Below are 17,523 nucleotides of genomic sequence, written 5' to 3'. Positions count from 1 at the left end.
ATTTGCTCATTGACTCCATTGAGTCAATGATACCATCCAACTATCCCATTCTCTGTCGCCCCTTTCTCCTCCTGCCTTCAATCTTTCCCAGCATCGAGGTCTTTTCCAATGAACTGGCTCTGCATCTGGTGGCCGAAGTATTGACGTTTCAGCATCAGTCCTTCCAATGAATATCTATGGCATGTATGTTACACATTTTCTTTGTCCATTCATATGTTTATGGACAGTTGTGTTCCTTCCATCTTTTGGCTACTCTGAATAATGCTGCTATGAACATGGGTTTACCACCTACAGAAGTTTTAAAACTTTTTTTTAAAAAACAGATATACATTTATAACTTTTGTCAGCTATAAAATGACTAGGATTCTTGCTCACAAAATAAACAAGAACATTTTCGCATCCATGATAAACTCAATTTTAGTCAACTGAACAACAACTCTTCCTATGCTCTCTGCCTGTGATCACAGCAATTCCTCTTTAGTTGATGCATCAGGCGCCATCCACTGCTCCCCACTGTGGTCTCCCAGGAACCCCCAAAGGTAAAGCAGAGTGAGCAGGCAATCTCTTCCTGGAGTTTCCAGGAAGTGAAATGTCTAGTTGACACAGGGAGAATACCATTCAGTATTGCCCTGTGCTGGGAGTCAGACGGCATGATTTAAACTTGGCTTCACACCTTTCTACTTCATGACTGGTACAAATTACATAAAAATTCTTAGCTCCTTCTCTCTTCTATAGAATAATAATAAAGCAGAAAAATAGGATCATAATATCACTTATACATGGAATCTTTAAAAAAGTGAAGTTATTTTCAGAGCAGAGATAATCACAGAACAAACTTATGGATATCAAGGGGAGAAGGGGTAGGATGAATTGGGAGATTGGTATTGATACATACTACTGATATTCTGTTTAAAATAGAGAACCTACTGCAAAGCACAGGGAACTCTACTCAGTGCTCTGTGGACCTAAATGAGAAAGAAATCTAAAAGAGTGGATATATGTATATGTATAGTTGAATCATTTTGCTGCACAGCAGAAATCAACACAACATTGTAAATAACGATACTCCAATAAAAACTTTAACAATAACAATAACAGAGCATGCACCTAGATTTTGAGGGTGATTATGCAGATGAAATGAAACAAGCTATATAAGCTCTGACTTGGGACACAGGATGCCCTCCACAAAGGTTCATAACACAGTTGCTGTCCTTCTTGTCTTCATTCTAATTATCACCTTCACCATCTTTTTGGAACAGTTAGAGGACACTTGAGAGGCACCCATTTGCTGCTCATAGCTGAGATACCTATGGGAGCTCAAATAGGTGTGGGAGAAAAGCAAAACTCTGAGGGAGACTCCTGGGACCCCTGTCAAAACAAAGAACACAAACTGCAGTCCTTGGAGCAGAAATCTTGCATATTGTTACCCTAGCATCTGTCTGTCCCAGCTGTCCTGTTTGTCTTGACAATGAGGAAATACTGCTCCCAGCAGTCCTTCCCATTCACCCCATGGACCTCCAGACCCACACAAATCCAATGGACCTCTTTAAAGATGCATTGTGGACTTCCCTCATGGTCCAATGGTTAAGAATCCATCTGCCAATGCAGGGGACACGGGTTCAACACTTGATCTGGGAAGATTCCACATGCCAAGGGGCAAGTAAGGCCATGCACCACACTACTGAGCTCAAAAGCCACAACTACTGAGCTCACGTGCTGCAGCTACTGAAGCCTGTGTGTCACAGAGTCTGTGATTTACAATAAGAGAAGCCACTGAAATGAGAAGCCTGCACACTGCAACTAGAGAGGAGCCCCTGCTCGCTGCAACTAGAGAAAGTCCGCACACAGCAAAAAAAAAAAAACCCAGTACAGCCAAAAATAATAAATAATTTAAAAGGTGCATCGTTTCCCATCATGAAAACCTGATATCAGACCTAGAAGAAGAGAAAGTTTACTATGGGGTGACAGGCTGGCCAGTTGGCACTTCCATCTTTTTCTTTAAGTGGTTGGCATTTTCCTGTGGCCTAGACATTTCATACTGTTCATAAGTTCTCTAGGCAAGAACACTGGAGTGGGTTGCCATTTCCTCCTCTGTTACTGAAGTTGAAGCTCCAATACTTTGGCCAGATGACGTGAAGAGCCGACTCATTGGAACAGACCCTGATGCAAAAAATTAAAGGCAAAAGGAGAAGGCAGTAGAGCATGAGATGGTTGGACAGTGTCACTGACTCAATGGACATGAATTTGAGCAAACTCTGAGAGATAGTGGAGGAAAGTAGAGCCTGGCATGCTACAGTCTCTGGAGTCACAAAAGAGTTGGGCATGACTGAGTGATTAAACAACAACAAGGTATTTCATAATCTTGGAAAATTTTTTGTGCTCCCTTTGGGATGATCAGGTGAGAATTAAACTAACTGAAAATATATAAGACAGATAGACTGATCAGAATAAAAATATCCTAAAGAGTAATGATAATTGTTGCCATCACTCCCCCAGATGGTCTCCACGTCTCTTCATTGGTCTCCCTAATTCCAGTCCGGCCCAGCTACAGCCCAGTCTCTACACAGCAGCCAGAGAAAATTTAGAAATCAAAAAAGGACATCATATCACATCATTTTTGCTACAAAGCATTGCAGTGTCTTCCCATCTCTCTAAGATTAAAACCCTAACTTCTCAAATGGGTCTATAAAGCTCTGAATGACCAGGGCCCTAACATTTGGCCATACCCATCTCACATATTTTCCATGTTGGCTTCTGAAACACTGGCCTGTGACAAAAATATCAAACCAGTTGCTGTCTCGGGGCTTTTGCATATGTGCTTTCCTCTCCCGAGAGTGCCGAGTATGCTTTTTCCCCCTTGCCTTTTGCCTGGCTCCAGGTCTTTTCTGAATATTTCCATCTTAGTTCCAAATGTCACCTCCTCTGAGAAGCCTCAGGCTCTCTCTAGCCCATAGCCCCTACTTCATTAATATTTTAAATCATATAAATCATAATCTATTTACATAATTACATCATTGTCTATATATATAATTTTCTATTTACCTGTTTATTTATCCTTTGTCTCCTTGGATAACCTCAATGGATTGTACAAGCACAAGAAAATCCCATGAGACTTACTCTGACTCGTTTATCACATCATCAAAACTGGAAGGTGCTCCAGGGAACTCCTCTCAGTGCTATGTGGCAGCCTAGATGGGAGGGCAGTTTGGAGGAGGATGGATACCTGTATATGTATGGCTGAATCCCTTCACTGTCCACTTGAAAGTATCACTACATTGTTAATAAGCTATACTCCAATATAAAATTTAAAAAGGAAGGGGCTTTAAAAGACTTTATAAGTTGAATGAACAGAGGGCATCAACTAGGCTGACTACAAAGCAGACCACAGGGTTCTGTGAAGGTCCTGACATCCCCATCACTCAGTTACCCCTGACTTCCAACTTAACTCTCCAGACACACAGTATCAAGTTGCCTCATGCCTGTTTGGGCCTGGGAATGCCCTATGTCATTGTCCTGTTACTGTGGTGACTCTTGAAAGTTTGTGCTCCTGTCTACTGCTTTTATTTTTTTACTTTTTGGCTGCACCCAAATAGCTGTGAAAAGAAGAGAAGCGAAGCAAAGGAGAAAAGGAAAGATATTCCCATTTGAATGCAGAGTTCCAAAGAATAAGGAAGAGAAATAAGAAAGCTTTCCCCGGTGATCAATGCAAAGAAATAGAGGAAAATAACAGAATGGGAAAGACTAGAGATCTCTTCAAGAAAATTAGAGATACCAAGGGAACATTTCATGCAAAGATGGGCTCCATAAAGGACAGAAATGGTCTGGACCTAAGAGAAGCAGAAGATATTAAGAAGAGGTGGCAAGAATACACAGAAGAACTGTACAAAAAAGATCTTCACAACCCGGATAATCATGATGATGTGATCACTCACCTAGAGCCAGACATCCTGGAATGTGAAGTCAAGTGGGCCTTAGAAAGCATCACTATGAACAAAGCTAGTGGAGGTGATGGAATTCCAGTTGAGCTACTTCAAATCCTGAAAGATGATGCTGTGAAAAGTGCTGCACTCAATATGCCAGCAAATTTGGAAAACTCAGCAGTGGCCACAGGACTGGAAAAGGTCAGTTTTCATTTCAATCCCAAAGAAAGGCAATGCCAAAGAATGCTCAATCTACTGCACAATTGCATTCATCTCACATGCCAGTAAAGTAATGCTCAAAATTCTCCAAGCCAGGCTGCAGCAATACATGAACCGTGAACTTCCAGATGTTCAAGCTGGCTTTAAAAAAAGGCAGAGGAACCAGAGATCAAATTGCCAACATCCGCTGGGTCATGAAAAAAGCAAGAGAGTTCCAGAAAAACATCTATTTCTGCTTTATTGCCTATGCCAAAGCCTTTGACTGTGTGGATCACAATAAACTGTGGAAAATTCTGAAAGAGATGGGAATACCAGACCACCTGACCTGCCTCTTAAGAAATCTGTATGCAGGTCAGGAAGCAACAGTGAGAACTGGACATGGAACAACAGACTGGTTCCAAATAGGAAAAGGAGTACATCAAGGCTGTATATTGTCACCTGCTTATTTAACTTATATGCAGAGTGTATCATGAGAAACGCTGGGCTGGAAGAAGCACAAGCTGGAATCAAGATTGCCAGGAGAAATATCAATAAACTCAGATATGCAGGTGACATCACCCTTATGGCAGAAAGTGAAAAGGAACTAAAACGCCTCTTGATGAAAGTGAAAGAGGAGAGTGAAAAAGTTGGCATAAAGCTCAACATTCAGAAAACTAAGATCATGGCATCTGGTCCCATCACTTCATGGGAAATAGATGGAGAAACAGTAGAAACAGTGTCAGACTTTATTTTGGGGGGCTCCAAAATCACTGAAAATGATTATTGCAGCCATGAAATTAAAAGACGCTTACTCCTTTGCTGGGGGCCAGCGTGAGGAACTCCGCCCATGGCAAAGGTCATGAGGAAGGAGGCTTGGCATACGCAAAGGCGTGATCAAGCCTCAGGAGATCCCCTGTTCCCAAGCATCTAACCCCAAAACCAGAGTCTGTTTTATGCTCTCACCTACACCTCTGACTTTGCAGGGGGGCTCTCCCCCATAACTGTTTCTCTCGGAGAAGGAGTAAACGTGCAGCTCCAAGGCGATAAAAATTCTTGGGCGTGACACGAGTGTTTCAGCTTACAGACTCCTCTGAAGGTTATCTAGCCCACCTGTATAGGTTCGTCCGGCCACATGTGATTGTTTACAGCCTCCCAACCTGAGAGGCACGAGATGTTTTAGACTTACTAAAGGCAAATTCTTTTGGGGAGTTAGAAATTATTAGTATAGTGGGTTGGTTAGGAATTATATCGGTGAAGGGTTCTTCATTTGTTGTGTCAATAATTGCTGCTAATTCCCTGCTCTGGGTGGGACAAGGATGTCTCAGGTCAAACCTCTCTGCTGACAGACTAGCTTGTGTGACAGGATTATCCATACTCCTGCCACTACCACATGATTGTTTACTACCCCTCAACCATAAACAGCACAGAGAGTTTTGGAGTATTTTGAGAGTCTTAATTAGCATAGGGCTTTTTCTTCTTGTTGAGTCAATGATTGCCGCCAGGCCTCCATATCCTTAGGCACCTGGGAATATATTAATCAATGTATTTGGAATATAGAAAAGGAAATACAGTAGTTTTTGATGTTAGCAATACTAGACTTTTTGAGTTAATGGATTTTCTCTTTTGTAATAGATCACTGTACTTTGTTATAAATCACTGTGTCCTTGCTATGTAAAAATGTAACTTTATCGTATCTTAAGACTAAATAGATCTTAAGGGGAGCATTGGTGAAAGGATTTTCATTTGTTGGGCTGACATTTGCTGCTAAATCTCCATGTTCCCTACCCTCATAATGAATATAACTAACATATAGGAGAAATAAGTATTAACCTTTAAGCATATAGGAGAAATAAGTATTAACCTTTAAGACTAATCATGTTAACCTTGGGTTAAATAAATTCCTTTCTTGATTGTAACTCACTACACCCTCATCCTATAGGAATGTAACTTTATTTGGAGGGTGGTGCCTGGTTTAAGAAAAAACACCCTTGGAAGAAATAAGTTTTTTGGTTATCAGAAAGAAAGGATCATAAAATGTCAGCAGGTCTCACTCATGGCCAGAAGATGATGTACCTTTTTTATACATTTATGTGAAGCACCTGATTTTGATAAAGGTCAGGACTGCTGACTCCCGCGTGACTCTGTATTCATCCCTATGTGTAACAAAAGGTATATAAGCAAACCCCAAAATAAAGAAATCGGATCAGTTTCTGGAAAGACTGATTCCCCCATGTCGCTTCTTTCTTGCTCCCGTTTTTCTGGCTGAATTCCCATCTGGAGCATGGATGCTATTCCACGTAATCCAAGTTATTCAGCCTCTTTTTCTCCACTAATTTTCCTACTACACTATCCATTTCTAATCTCTCTATATCTGTGATTAAATATGTATTTTTCCAAAGACACCGACTCTGTCCCCACCTTCGAATCACCCTGGATCCACCGGGGCTGGACCCCGGCAATTCAGCCTCTTTTTGTCTGCTAATCTTCTAATCCCTCTCTATCTGTAATTAAATAAGTTATTTCCAAAGACGCTGATGCCGTCCCCACCTTCGAATTCCCTGGATCCACCGGGGCTGGACCCCAGCACTCCTTGGAAAATTATGACCAACCTAGACAGCATATTCAAAAGCAGAGACGCTACTTTGCCAACAAAGGTCCGCCTAGTTAAGGCTATGGTTTTTCTAGTGGTCATGTATGGATGTGAGAGTTGGACTGTGAAGAAAGCTGAGCACCGAAGAATTGATGCTTTTGAACTGTGGTGTTGGAGAATACCCTTGAGAGTCCCTTGGACTGCAAGGAGATCCAACCAGTCCATTCTAAAGGGTGTTCTTTGGAAGGACTGATGCTAAAGCTGAAACTCTGGTACTTTGGCCACCTCATGTGAAGAGTTGACTCATTGGAAAAGACCCTGATGCTGGGAGGGATTGGGGGCAGGAGGAGAAGGGGACAACAGAGGATGAGATGACTGGATGGCATCACCAACTCCATGGACATGAGTTTGGGTGAACTCCGGCAGTTGGTGATGGGCTGGCGTGCTGTGATTCATGGGGTCGCAAAGAGTAGGACACGGCTGAGTGACTGAACTGAACTGAAATGAACTGAACTGAACTGAATCTTAGTTGCAGCACATGGGATCTTTGATCTTTGCTGAAGCACGTGGAATCTGTAGCTGCAACATGCAAACTCTCAGTTGCAGCACATGAGATCTTTTAGTTGGTCGTGTGAACTCAGTTTGCAGCATGTGGGCTCTAGCTCCCTGACCAGAGATTGAACTCAGGCACCCCGCATTGGGAGCATGGAGTCTTGCCACTGGACCACCAGGGAAATCCCTCTACTGCTTTCATATCTGTCCCAAAGAGCGGTCCGCAGGTGTCCCCAGGATCTTGAAGAAGACTTCACCCAAGATGTTTCTTAATCTTTAGACTTGTAATTGAACTGGAGGTGGAGTAAGATGCTCCCTAAGGGAAGCTGGGTACCCTAGAGGCCATACCCGAGGAGAAAAACTGCTTCAGGAAGAAAAGGGGCTAATGAGGGCTGAGGTATGGGGTTGTAGGACTTGGGGATGGGGGGATAGCAGACCCCACGTGTGGCTCCAGTTCTGCTCCCAGTGGGTGGATGTGGCAGAGCAGGTTACTGCCTGGACCCTCGAGGGGGGAACTCTCCAGAAACAGACCACAAAAGCAGCCAATCATTCAGTAGGAAGTGAGGGGATTCAGCCCCATGTAATCCTCCTGTGCTCTTCTCCTCTGGCTCACCTATCCCACGGCAGGAGGAAACGCCCTGTGCCACGCCAGGTCTCAGTCTAGCCCTGAGTCCCAGACTCAGCTCTTTGTCTCTGATCTCTGTCCTTGTTTGTCCTCCACTGAGAGAGGCAAAGATCATAGAGCCCAGACCTTTAGAAATTGTACTGTGATGCCTTATGTTGCTCAGAGACAGCTGTGGTAAAGAGGTAAGAAGGAGCCAAATATTTTCCTTGCACATTTTCCTGGCACACAGGTAGGTATGTATGGGGAAGAGGTGTTAGTCGCTCAGCTGTGTCTCTTTGCGACCCCATGGACTGTAGCCCGCCAGCCTCCTCTGTCCATGCGATTCTCCAGGCAAGAATACTGCAGTGGGTTGCCATTCCCTTCTCCAGGGGATCTTCACCACCTAGGGATCAAACCCAGGTCTCCTGCGTTGCAGGCAGATTTTTTTTTTCCCCCCGACTGAGCCACCAGGGGAAGAAAAGCCTACCAAAATCAAGGAAATGTCCCTGGTGCTGGACAGAGCTCTCCAAGCCCCACTACACTCTGTGTTCTCTTACCTCTATTTCTAGATCAACTCTCCTTTAAGTGTCCCTCAGTTTTGGCCCACCCCCTCATAACCCACTCTATGTGTGTATGTGTTAGTCCCTTGGTTGTGTTCAACTCTTTTCAACCCCATGAGTCAGCCATAGACTGCCAGGCTCCTCTTTCCATGGAATTCCCCAGGCAAGAATACTGGAGTGGGCAGCCATTCCTTTCTCCAGGGGATCTTCCCAAACCAGGATTGAACCTGGGTCTCTTGCACAGCAGGTGGATTCTTTGCCATCTGAACCACCAGGGAAGACTACTCTGTACCCACCTGAATAATTTTTCACCATTTTTTCATTCAAAAGGACATTTTTACACCTACAGAGCTTCTCCTCTATGCCTAACACTGAGCTGGGTACTGCACATAAAGAGGTAACTATAATGTGTTGCTCTCCAGGTAAGATGTAAAAACCCAGAAATGAACACATGGATGCAATGTGATAGCTTGCTTCAGTGCGGTCCAGTTTCAACAAGGTACAGAGAAGGTCCAAAGAGAGTATGCCCGTTGCTGCCTGGCAATGCCAATGAAGATTTCAGGACAGAGTATGGGAGCGGGGATACGACTTTTCCAGGTGAGAGGGGACTCCCAATGAGAGGGGCAAAGGTCCAAAGCTATGAAATTGTACAGGATGTTCCTACAATTATAAAATGTTGAGTTAGTTGAGTATCTAATATCAAAGCATTATTTTCCAATAAATAAAAGTGTGACTCTCATATATATAGTGTTGCTTATGCTCACTTGCTCAGTCATGTCAAACTTTGTGACCCCATGGACCGCAGCCCCCGGCCCCCCTCCCAAGGTCCTCTGTCCCTGGAATTTTGGGGACAAGAATAGCCAGGCCCTTCTCCAGAGGATCTTCCAGGTCCAGGGATCGAACCCAGATCTCCTGCATTGGCAGGCAGATTCTTTAACCACCACCAGGGAAGCCCAATATTATCTATATTACAAACTAAATTCTCACATTGGCTAATAACTGTTTCCTGACTGTCTAGTCTGTCCCATTGATATTTCTGTATTTATGTCATCTCACTGTTTTAAAAGTTGCCTGTCCTCATTCATCTTCTTTCACAAACTTTCTTGGGTTTTCAACTAAGTTCCTTACATTTGACCTGTTAATACTCCTACTAATCACTTTCTCTGAGTGGCTGGATCATCAGAGTCTTAATCAGAATAATGACCTCAGAGCAGTCAAAGGCAGTAACATTTCTGTAACACTCAGTGCTACAGAATAGCAGAGCCCATGTCTCTTACCTTTCATACTTGGCTCTAACCCAGTGCCTGGCATACAGTAGGCACTCAAATAAATGTGAAATCAATGAAAGACGAGGAGACTCAGAGAATCATTTAAATGTCTGCAAACATCTAAAGTTATCATGGCAAAAAGAAATGATCTTCAGAGAGGGGAACTAAAACCATGTAAGTTATAAACACACATTTCAGCTCAAAGGAAGTAAGTAACCATTGCTTAAATGCATATAAAATTGAGGACAACTGTTCTCAGTTTAGACATTCCCTCCTGTGGCAGGGGTGCAACATTCAAAGAGAAACCAAGGCTTTTTTCTTTTTTTTTAATTTTAAGGAATGCAATAAAAGACAGAAGTCTCTCATTCTCTTTATTTTCAATTGAATAAAGTTCATAATAAATAGTCTCTTTGTTCTTAGTCAAAAGATTTTATGATAGGGAATTGCCTCTACTCTACGCTGACAATTTCTGTTATTCATTCAACAAATATTTATAGAGCACCTATTATATCCCAGATGGCTCAGTGGGGAAAGAATCCACCTGCAATGCAGGAGACGCAGAGTTTGACCCCTGGGCTGGAAAGATCCCCTGGAGGAGGGCATGGAGGCAAACCACTCCAATATTCTTGCCTGGAGAATCCCATGGAAGAGGAGCATGGTGGGCTTCAGTACACAGGGTTGAAAAGAGTCAGACATGCAGCTATTAAGCACACACACATATTATATACCAAGTACTATACTAAGTGCTTAGGTTATGAAATGGCAATACAACAGAAAAGGCACAGTCCTCTCAACCTGAAGAAATGTAAAGAACACAAACCTGCTGGGAACAATTATGGTGGGGGCTCTGATTTTGCCTTTGGAATTAGGGTGCATTATGCTACACTGATCATTATGACAATAGAGGGATCAATTGGGAAAGTAATAGATAAACTACTATATGATAAATGGAGGAATTATCTATAAAGCTTTTTCATGATATCCTTTTCCAAGTCAAACTTGAGACAGAGAATGGTCTGCTTAAAGATCCTGTTTCAAGCAAATGACATGAGGATAAGAAAATATCATTTAATTTTGTAATTCCCAATGATCACCTCTACACCTTTCCCTGGGACTTGAAGAGACCACCACTGCAAGGCAGGAAGGAGATGGTCATGAGGCTGGTACTTTCACAGAAATTCGGGAGCAAAGGAACAGTCGTGAGTCAGGGAAGATGAAAGAAAGCCCTGCATGGTGTAGAACATTCATGTTTTTAAATATGTATGTATTTATTTATTGGCTGTGTTTGGTCTTGGTTGTGGCACGCTGGATCTTTTGTTGCAACACCTGGGCTCTTGTGGCACACGGGCTGTTGCGTTGTGGCATGTGGGCTCTATAGTCCATGCTCCATGCCATGTGGGACCTTAGTTCCCCGACCTGGGATCAAACCTGCATCCCCCACATTGGAAGGCAGACTCTGAACCACTGGACCACCAGTGAATTCCTAGAACATTCATTTTTTAAAATTTATTAATTTATTCTTGGCTACACTGAGTCTTTGCTGCCACATGCAGGCTCTCTGTAATTGCAGCAGGCTGAGGTTCCTCTCTAGTTGCAGTGTGTAGGCTTCTCGTTGCAGTGACTTCTCTTGTTGCAGAGCAGGGCCTCTAGTGTGCATGGGCTTCATTAGTTGTGGCTCAAGGACCTAGTTGATCCATGGCACGTGGATTGACCCCTCCTGGACCAGGGGTCAAACCCATGTCCCCTGGATTGGCAGGCAGATTCTAAACCACTGGACCCCCAGGGAAGTCCTGGAGCGTTCAATTTTTAAAGAGGTGTTCCAAGGAGTAGAGGTCAAAACAAGGAAGGTATTATTGAGATCTTGGTCAACTAAAGAAAATTCATAGATAAGACATAAGACTTGAGTGAATGAGTTTCAAGTATATGGCACATTCCTGTTTTGTCATTGTTTGAACACTATTCTTGCCTCTTTCCATAAGGCAATTTCCATAACTTATATGGAAACAGAGAACCAGACAGTTATTTCAAAATTCATCCTTCTGGGGCTCTCAGATGATGTGGACCTTCAGCCCCTCCTCACTGGACTGTTCCTGTCCATGTACCTGGTCTGTGTTACAGGGAACCTGCTCATCATCCTGGCCATCATCTCTGAGTCCAACCTCCACACCCCCATGTACTTCTTCCTCTCCAACCTGTCCTTCACTGACATCTGTTTCACCTCCACCATAGTCCCCAAGATGTTGGTGAATATCCAGAAGCAGAACAAAGGCATCACGTTTGAAGGATGCCTTACCCAGATGTATTTTTTCATGATCTTTGCTGGGCTAGATAATTTGCTACTGACAGTGATGGCCTATGACCGGTTCGTGGCCATCTGTCACCCCCTGCACTACACAGTCATCATGAACCCTCACCTTTGTGGTCTCCTGCTTCTGCTTTCTTGGCTGATCTGCCTGACATATTCTTTGTTGCAAAGTTTGATGGTTTTGAGGGTAACTTTCTGCAAAGAGACAAATATCCCCCACTTCTTCTGTGAACTTACTCAAATTCTCAAGCTTGCCTGCTCTGACACTCTTGTCAATGACATTGTGCTGTATTTTGTAACTGGCTTGCTGGGTATTATTCCCCTGATTGGGATCCTTTTATCTTATTCTAGAATTATCTTCTCCATAATGGGCATTTCATCTTCTGGGGGGAAGTATAAAGCCTTTTCCACCTGTGGGTCTCACCTCTCAGTTGTCTCCTTGTTCTATGGTGCAGGCCTTGGGGTCTACCTCACTTCAGGAACAGCCCATCCCTCCAGAAAGGGTTCAATAGCCTCGGTGATATACACAGTAGTCACCCCCATGCTGAACCCCTTCATCTATAGTCTGAGGAACAGGGACATGAAGGGGGCTCTAAGGAGAGTTTTCACTAGAGGAACATACTCTGAGTGAGATAATGGAAATTAAGGGCAGGCAACGGAGATCCCAAGTGCTGATAACTGGTGTCCATGAAGGTGCAATCTGAAGACATAGGAAAGAAACACTACTGATGATATACTAGAAGAAAATATGTCTGAGCCAAAGACAAACTTGAAGCAGCACACTAAAATGCTCACCATCTACCAAGGAAAAAGAATGACCAATCAATAACTAAACTTCTCATGGAAACAAATCATTCCAAGGATTGATTCCTATAAGCATCAAGGGAGGAAAAAGCAAGTCAAGAAATGCAGATGAGGAGGCAAGAATGACCACAAAAATTTACACATTGGCTCACCTTTAAACCCTAATTATGTTCAAACTTCTAGCACCGTGCCTGCTGGACTATGCTTTTCCCTAGTCTTGGTCTGAAAACCTTTGTTTGGACTGTCTCATACCAACCTCCCTCACCCTGTAAGATTTTACCCTTAGTGAGTCATGCTTTGGTGTTGGCCATTGACCTATACTCAGGACTTTAATGAGAAACTTCTTTAGGACTCTCAGTGCAGTTTATACTTTCAGAAAAAGGAAACTCTGCTCTCTGTTGACCCATTTGATCTAAAATAAAGGTCCAAAACATTCTACTCACTGTCTTCCTTCGCTGGTCCACACTTCCCTAAATTGTCACATGCTAGGCTTCAAATAGAAACTGTCAGCTCTTCAGAGAGCCCAAACCTGACCACTGTCCTTCTGTTCATTCATTTCCATAGCACGTAACATATTTTGAGGTGGGGCAGATCACAGAAGTCAAGAGGGCTCTGGGTTAATCTCTCTTCATCATTCACTAAGGGTGCAATCTCATGCATGTTACTTAACCTCTTTGTGTCTCTGTGCACCATATTTCTTAAAGAGTTCCAATGGAAACTAAGCATTATACATACGAGAATTCAGAACAGTGTCTGGCATTAAGTATCAGAAGATCCATGAGGGCCATCTAGGTCCATGTTCACCATGGTAAAGGTACAAAGGGATCCATTATCACCAGACCAGGTGGAAAAGCTGTAGAGGGTTGATCAGGCTACGGGTTTAGAAGAGGCTGAGTGAATTCCCAGAGCTGACTCACAGCACTGAGGACATCATGTAGGAGAAGCAGCCTGTCCAAGGCTCAGTCCAAAGCACCACGTGCTGAAGATCAGATTTGCAGAGTCCAAGAGAGAACTTCCCTGGATCTAGAGACTAAGGATTGGACCAGGACTCCCTGCAACAGTTAACTGGGAAGGCAGAGCATCTTTTATACAGTTCAGCCCCAAGGGGAGATTCTCTTGAAATGAGGGTAAAAAATTAAAACCTGCCTTGGGTTGACCTGAGGAATGTTGAACCCTCTTGGTGAATACCTGGTTTGGATCCTGGCAGACTCCAATGGTTGAATTATAACTTTCTCACTTACTCTTGGACAGAGGAGCCTGGCAGGCTATACAGTCAATAGGGTTGCAAAAGTTGGACATAACTAAAGCAATTTAGCACTGTTTATAAGCAGTCTCAGATTCTTCATTGGTATTAAATAATTGCTGGGGTGATTATAGAAAATTAACATCAAATGCACACATTTGCAAAAAGCAGTGGCTACCATATTTATGAACATATTTATTTATGCCCCCATCTTGTACCAAAAGAGGTACACCTATCGGCAGGATCCTGGACTCCAGAAAGCTCTGTACAGCTGCATTCTTCTCCAGCAGGGGTCTGAGGCCGAGATACAAACTGACTGCTACTGGTGAAAAAAAACCTAACTTTATTCAATACGTTTTAGCTTCCAATCATTCTATGGAACCTCTGGCCCTGGTGACCTGGAGAATTAGAATAAGACGAAGCCAAGATAGTACCATCCTAATAAGCCTGGAACAGTATGATTGTCCTCTGTCTTTCAATTAGTTACAAGTGTAGAGACATTTACTATATCACAGTGGTTTTCAACCTGGCTACTGTTAAATTTTGGGGCCAGATAATTCTTGGGACAGAGGGTAAGGGAGGAGCAGGGGCACTGCCCTATACATCGTAGGGTGCTTAGCAGCATTTGTGACCTTATACACTAGACACCACTAGCTTCCCCCACTCTCACATCCCATTCAAAAAAGATTTTTAAAAAATGTCCAGACATTGCCAAATATCCCTTAAGAACAAAATCACTCCTGAATGAAAATCAGTGATTTACCATGACTCAGACAACTGATGAAAGGAAAATGAAGAGGAAAAAAAATAAGTGAGGGTTAGACCCTGGTTTTCCTAAGGCCCCAAATAGAACGGATCTAAGATACGAGCCTCTTCTTACAGGAAGAATGGGGCCTTAGGTCTGGTACAGAAGCATTAATGGACATTTGTTGAACTGATGAACAAATTTTAGTTCCAGAGGACAAGAACCTTGTCTGTTCATTGGTTGCCTGGGGAATGATGGGGAAGCATTAAAAGGGACATGAGGAAACATTTGGGGGCATCACCATCTTGACTGTGTGACGGTTTCACAAGTGTATATATAGGTCAAAACTTATCTCAGTATATATTTTAAGAATGTGCAGCTTCATATATGTCGATTTTTTAAAGACTTATTTTGGCTGCACTGGGTCTTCATTGCTCCATGAGGGCTTTCTGTAGTTGCGGAAAGCAGGAGCTACTCTTCATTGTGATGCATGGGCTCCTCATGCAGTGGCTTCTCTTTTTGCACAGCACAGGCTCCAGAATGCACGCTCAGTAGTTGTGGTGCATGGGCTTAGTTGCTCAGCAGTATGTGGGATCTTCCCAAACCAGGGATCAAACCCATGTCCCCTGCATTGCAAGGTGGATTCTTAGCCACTCGACCACCAGGAAAGCCCTTCCCTATATGTTCATTACATCTATATAAAGTTATCCTCTATCATTTGAAATCCTTGCACTATAACACTGGGCTTGTGGTGACTGCAAAAACAGGTACCATTTCTTCCTTTTCCTGTACCCACTTCTCTTCTTTGTAGCTCTGAGGATTCTTCCACCCTGGGCTCACCCATGTGACCAGCACTAGGGAATGGGGTGCAGGCAAACACGACACATACAGGCACTTGAAAAGCACCTGCACAGTGGAGCTTGTGCTCTTCTAGAACCTTCCAGCATCATATGTACAAAGCCCCATCTCGACTGTTGGAGGATGAGACCAGAATGAGGAGCAAGTAACCCCCAAGCCAAACCAGCAGTCGACTACAAGCACCTTAGCCCAACTGTCAACCAACAGAACTGTAAACTAAACAAGTGGTGGTTGTTTTACACCACTGTGTTTCAGGTAGTTTATTATGCAGCAATTATGAACAGGCTCCCTTCAATTCCATTCTACTAAAAAGCGTGCACAGGCTACTTTTCTAAACTGAATCTCACCAAATGTCAACTTATTTCTATCAACTTCAATTAACTTTGAAACTGAGATTGATAAAGTCCTGATGTATGTGTTATATAATATCCCATGTTACCCCTCTAGTTTTATCTTCTACTGCCAAGACTGTCCTTTTTTACATGTCAGAGAATGTGATGCATGATTTTCTTTGCCTTTGCACTCATGATTGACATGCTTACTCAAACCTGATTCTGAACACTATAAGTAAGCCTTCTAAGCTTAGCTTGTGTCATCTCTTCAATACAGCTCTCTTTGAACTCCAACAGTTAACATACCTCCTGGGGTCCATGTTAATGGATTAACAGGCCATATTAGCCATCTTATATATTGTTTATACCCATCTCTCCTCTTAGATCTTTACTCCTTTAGGGACAGCATCATGTCTTTCTTCCCAAAGCCTAATCCAGTATAAGGCCCTTAATCGACATTCACTGGTTCTTTAGAGAGGAAAAAATCCAGAGTGGGTTGGAGTTACCCAGATATTACACAAGATAGAGCTGGTTCCTGTAGGAGAAGCCCCAAGAACTCAGGCCATAATAAGACATGAAGACTGAGTAAGAATATAATTAGAAGTCCCCTCCAGAGAGACTGTGTAAAGTAGCAGGTCTGTCCCAAGAACTGGCAGAAAAGTGCGATGACATGCAAGAGCTCTGGGGCACTTAGGTGCAGGTGGGAATTCAGTTTCCTTCTGCCCTATTAACTGACATGATGTTGGAACTGGGCTCATGGAGTAGCTGTGTTGGATTCCCAGGGCTCCTAATTAAAGAAACAGTCTTACATTAGTCAATGCTGAGAAAAAGTACTCTTCTCCCCTTGGGCTTGGCTTCTAGGGTACATTTTTTTCCCCTCCAAATCTAGGCAAGAGCTCGTCAATAATTGCTATTCCTTCACTAGTGAGCGGAGGAAAACTTTTGATCTGCAGAACACTCAGCACCTTCACTCACCGATGCACAATTACTGACACCAAGCACCCAAAGACCTGCATGGAGCACTGCAAGTAGAAAGGGTGCAGGAAAGGAGAAACGACCATCGAATGTGATGGTCACTCGTGATGACCATTGAATCAAAAAATATTTTTAAATCATATGACCACTTTACTGACCTCTATGCTAGATGAAATGAGCTATTCCCCAGGAAAATACAGATTACCAATGCTGACTCCATTCAGGTTAGAAAACTTAACACAGACTAACTTCCATAAAAGAAATAAAGTTCCTAAGAAAATATACCACTAAAAAACAATTCACCCAGATGGTTTCATAGGGAATTCTACCTAATTTTCCAAAAACCATATAGTCCTAATGCTGTACAAATTATTCCAGAGTACTGTAAAAGAGGAAAAAATTTCTAAGTCCTCTCATGAAGCAGCCATAATGCTAAAACCCAAACCAGAAAGACGGTTCTAAGAAACCATGTATCAATTACTCGTGAATACCAATGCAAAATTCTCAGCAAAACACTAGCAAGCAATCCAACAACACATTAAGAAAATAATACACCATGGCCAGTGACA

General features: G+C 43.0%; 1 protein-coding gene across 1 annotated transcript; it reads left to right on the top strand.

The window, feature by feature from the left end:
* Positions 1-11,689: 11,689 nt before the first annotated feature.
* Positions 11,690-12,628, top strand: LOC138440656 (olfactory receptor 7D4-like). The gene has a single exon (XM_069590306.1). The coding sequence runs from the start codon at positions 11,690-11,692 to the stop codon at positions 12,626-12,628; it is 939 nt and encodes a 312-aa protein (XP_069446407.1).
* The last annotated feature ends 4,895 nt before the right edge of the window (positions 12,629-17,523 follow it).

The sequence above is a fragment of the Ovis canadensis genome, chromosome 5 (assembly GCF_042477335.2).
Source record: "Ovis canadensis isolate MfBH-ARS-UI-01 breed Bighorn chromosome 5, ARS-UI_OviCan_v2, whole genome shotgun sequence".
In the NCBI taxonomy this organism is placed as follows: Eukaryota; Metazoa; Chordata; class Mammalia; order Artiodactyla; family Bovidae; genus Ovis; species Ovis canadensis.
This window is presented reverse-complemented; position numbering and strand designations above follow the sequence as displayed.

Bases quoted from the DNA above. Each gene is read 5' to 3' on its own strand.
- LOC138440656 (XM_069590306.1), top strand. From the start codon at position 11,690: ATGGAAACAGAGAACCAGACAGTTATTTCAAAATTCATCCTTCTGGGG.